A 4559-nucleotide genomic window follows, 5' to 3' on the forward strand; every position below is an offset into this window, starting at 1 on the left:
TTTTTTTTTTTTTTTTTTTTTTTTTTTTGTTTGTTTTTTTTTTTTTTAGAGCTAGAGGTGAGTTTAACAAAACTGTAGGGAGGAAAGCATTTTGGCCCCTTCATGATTCTTCCCTAGCAGCCAAGTGTGGGCTGGTACTCCGGGCAGCTTCCTCACCCCCGCCAACCACGAACATGACATTGCCGAGTTAGCTCTTCAGGGTACAAACTGGCGCCTGTTGTGGAAATGGGCGAGGCTGGCAGTCAGGCTCCTGGACCCTTGGTGGTCCCCCACCCACGCCTCCCTGGGTGCTAACTGAATGATAAGTAGTGCTTCTGCCCTTTCCTTCTGCCCTGACACACTTCCTCATGGCCCACCATGTCGCTGGGAAACCTGTTTGGGAGCTACAGGATGGAAGAGTGCTAAAGTGACACCCCCCACACCCCGCTATTCTTGCCAGATAACACTGACGTCACAGCATTGCCCAAGCCTTCAGGAGGGCTTTTCTCACGAGGGTGGGCTGCTCCCTGCTCAAGTCCTGTCTCACCCAAGCTCAGTGATCCGCTGTGCTGGAGGTCCGGGAACGCACTCGCTCAGGGGCTGGGGCCAGGGAAGCCGCCCTTCCCCCGCAGCCCGCTGGACAGGACTTGTCCTGCTCTTGCTTCTCAGGGAGATCGAATACAAGGAACTGCAGCTGTCCCTGGACCAGGTGTCCACGTCCAAGTGCCAGGACTCCTGGAGGACTGCCTTGTCTACCTCACAAGAAACTAGGAAATTAGCTAAACCCAAAAACACGAAGATGAAGACAAAGCTGAGAACAAACCCTTACCCCCCACAGGTAACCCCCCGGGGAACTGCTGGGGCTGGGTGCAGCAGGCACCCTGCCGGGGGTGGGTGAGGGTGCTCAGGGCCACCAGCCTGTAGGAGAACGCCGAGCCTCTGACCGCAGAGCAGGTCTTCCGGCCCAGAAGTTTCCCTGTGGAGTATGGCCAAGTCCCCTTGGCAGAGACACCGCCTAGAGGCACGTGAAACTAACGTCTGGGAGGGCTCGTGAGGTCTAGGAAAAAAAGACTAAATTAGGAAGGCACATCAGCTTGCTGGGATCCGCGTTAAGGTGGCTTAGCGCATTGTGTTTCCATCGCATTTATTTTCTAATGAGAACCTTTTTTTTTTTTAAGATTTTATTTATTTATTTGACAGAGAGTGAGCGAGAGAGGGAACACAAGCAGGGGGAGCGGGAGAGGGAGAAGCAGGCTTCCCACTGGACAGGGAGCCCGAGGGAGGGCTTGATCCCAGCACCTTGGGATCATGACCTGAGCTGAAGGCGAGTCGCTTAACGACCAAGTTACCCAGGCTCTCCTTTTTTTTTTTTTTTTTTTTTTTTTTTTTTTTTTAATGTAGTTTGTAACCTCTAATAGAAAGTGTGTGTGTGTGTGTGTGTGTAGCACATGTGGTCAGCTCGGGCTCGGGAGACCTCCTCCCACACAGGGACTGGGTCACTGTGTACTGCTGGCTGTGCACCTGTCCCCAGTGGGGCCTCCCTGCTGTGGCCGCGCCCAGGGATGCAACTAAGTCCTAGAGGGTGGGGTCTGGTGAGGCCGGAGGGCAGTCTCTCACCGGCCCCTGCATCCGTCTTCCTTCCCATGCAGCAATACAGCTCGTTCCAAATGGACAAATTGGAATGCAGCCAGCTGGGAAACTGGAGAGCCAGCCCCCCGGCGAACGCGCCGGCACCCCCAGAACAGCAGCTCCATTCAGAAAGCAGCGACCTTTTGTACGCCCCGTCCTACAGCCTGCCCTTCTCCTACCGTTATGGACACTTCCCTCTGGACTCTCACGTCTTTAGCAGCAAAAAGCCAATGCTGCCGGCCAAATTTGGGCAGCCCCAAGCATCCCCGTGTGAGGTGGCACGCTTTTTCCTGAGCACCCTGCCAGCCAGTGGTGAATGCCAGTGGCATTACGCCAACCCCCTAGTGCCTAGCAGCCCGACTCCAGCTAAAAGCCTTTCTGAGCCGCCAGTGAACGCTGCTCGGCACAGCCTTGTGCCAAACTACGAAGGTGGGTCATGTTTGCACGAGGGGAGGGGGCAGGACTGTGAACAGCGGCGGTGCCGGCGGTGGGTGCCAAATGGAAAAAGGATCCTCACACTTTGGGCCAACTTTTCCTTTTTCTGTTTGCAAGTAGGAGTTGCTACACTTTCCTGCTCTCAATGAAAGGAGCTTCACGGGAGGGAGAGAAGCAGGGTGACCGAGTCCGTGTGCCTCTCGTGGCACTGAGGACAGCACGGAGGGCAGAGGAACCCAAGGGTTCAGCCACCCTCGATAGAAACCCTGGCCTCATTTGCTCCCCAAGAGGGAGACAAAGTGATTTTCAAACTCAGCTCCTGGGTTTGAGAATGCTGCAACCGCAGTTATTTTACAAGATTACTCTCCCACTGCACCCAAAAATGAATATGGGACGCCGCTGGTTTGCTTCCCAAGCCAGTTTTCAAAGTGTGGAAAACAGTGCTCAAAGACAGAGAATTCCTGAGCTCAAAGACAGAAATGTCACTCAGCAACCCAGGGCAAATAACGTAAACACTCCATGACTCAGTTTCTTCATCTGTAAAATGGGATCATAACCCATGCGATATGCCTACTACCCCAGGGATTGGCACACAATAGGTGCCTGGCCAGCACCAGTGGTTCAACAACAGAGAGAGGGGAATGGCCCCTCCCCCAGCCCTTCCTGGTCGCAGACAAGCAAATGTCCTCCGTGGATGTGCCATCAGTGTCCCCAGGCCCAGAGAGACTCCTGTTTGCTCACTGGACCAACCCCAGGCAGAGGGTAGGTGGGGGTTGAGAGCTAGCTGCGAGAGGTACACTCCTGTTTCATGCAGAACTAACTACTGCTCAGAGGGTAGCCCACGAGGGTGTGAATTTCCTGCAGTGACTCCTACATTAAGGGTAAAGGTGACATACTCAGAAAAGAAACACCTGCCTCAAGAGGAGAGCTTTTTGGAGCCCCCTCCTTCCCCTCTAACTTTCTCTCTTTGGAAGCAGGTAGGGCTCTGTTCCTCCTTGGGTTGCTTGGGGGAATCTCTTGCCCAGACTCTGTCTTTACAAGGCACATTTTTTTTTTCTCTAAACCTGAGAAGAGGGGTAGATTGTAGGAGAAAGCGAACCATGTTGGAGATTACTAGGACAAGTTTTTCCGAAGTAGGAAGCTTAGAAAAGAGCACACCAGCGACTAGGGCAATGCAAACCTGCCTTCTGGTCTGGGCCATGCTTGGAGCCACCAGGTCCTCAGTTTTGGACAGACAGCTGACCGCGCACCCGGTCGCTCCAGTAACCAAGGAAGGGATTTCCCCCAATGACCAGAAAGGCAAAGCTAAGAGGTTTGATAACAGCTGAAAATATTATTCACTTGAGATTGATCTGAAAGAATTCTTTTTGTTTGGCTAATGATATAACCAACACACAGTATCATATATAGTTTTAAATTGCTATTTTGAAAGTGAAAGAGTTTAATAAGGAGCTCGTTTGTCATACCCTTGGTAAAAATGGGCCAAATTTGGGGGCAATTCGTGATCTACTTCCTAGTCTTCTTTGATATTAAAGAAGACAAAGATTGTCTTAAAGGAAAAAAACAAAACAAAACAACCATGCAATTGTTTGTGGGACCTGATTAGTGAGGGTGGTTATGACCTTTAGTTAGGATAGCACTAAAAGGAGCAGGCGTAATTACCACCCACTGAGTGCTAAGCAGCAAAAAATAGGTGTGAGAAAGAGAAAAAAACAGGGTTGGCTGGGGGCACCTTACCCGGCAGGCAGTGGAAGCCTCCAGACCAAGCTGTCCAGCATGGTAGCCAGGAGCCACGTGCAGCTCTCGCGCACGAAAATGTGGCCCCGGGCACCGAGAGGTGCTGTTGTGTGTGCGCGGCACTTCGAAGACAGAAACCAAGAATCAAGTATCTCGGTCATTTAAGGGTATTGATTCCACATGGGAAGAACCTGTTGGATACGTGGCATTTACACTGAGCAGCGGTTTCCACGAATTCCCCCTGTCCCTCTCCGCGCCGCAGCGCGACCGTGTGCAGCCTGCACTGGACGGCGCGGGCCTGGGCGCGGAGGGGAAGGGGCCCAGGGGGCCGCGGGGGAGCGCGCAGCGGGGGGGAGCCGAGGGGGTGGTGGCGGCGTCCGGATCCGCCGGGTTGGTGCTGCTTTGGGCAGGTCCCCTTCCTTTCCCGCGCGGGCGTCTAACGTGTCGCCTGTCCCCGCAGCGCCCGCCGCCGCCGCCGCCGCGCGCAGGTTCGGCGAGGACACCGCGCCGCCGCCGCCGCCACCGCCGCCGCCGAGCTTCCCGAGCTGCGGCCACTACCGCGAGGAGCCCGCGCTGGGCCCGGCCAAGGCCGCCCGCCAGGCCGCCCGGGACGGGGCGCGGCTGGCGCTGGCCCGCGCGGCGCCGGACTGCTGCGCGCCGCCGGCCCCCGAGCCCCCGGGCGCGCCTGCGCAGCTGCCCTTCGTGCTGCTCAACTACCACCGCGTGCTGGCCCGGCGCGGGCCGCTGGGGGGCGCTGCGCCCGGCGCGCCCGCTCTCGC

General features: G+C 55.5%; 1 protein-coding gene across 1 annotated transcript in view; it reads left to right on the top strand.

Moving 5' to 3' along the window:
* Positions 1-4559, top strand: part of SIM2 (SIM bHLH transcription factor 2) — a 51970-nt gene that overhangs the window by 45752 nt on the left and 1659 nt on the right. Inside the window, exons 9-11 of the mRNA XM_059392332.1 lie at positions 649-817; positions 1629-2037; positions 4241-4559. Of these exons, the coding sequence (XP_059248315.1) occupies positions 649-817; positions 1629-2037; positions 4241-4559 (897 nt within the window). The remainder of the gene's footprint in view (positions 1-648; positions 818-1628; positions 2038-4240) is intronic.

This window comes from Mustela nigripes, chromosome 2 (genome assembly GCF_022355385.1).
Source record: "Mustela nigripes isolate SB6536 chromosome 2, MUSNIG.SB6536, whole genome shotgun sequence".
NCBI classification, from domain to species: domain Eukaryota; kingdom Metazoa; phylum Chordata; class Mammalia; order Carnivora; family Mustelidae; genus Mustela; species Mustela nigripes.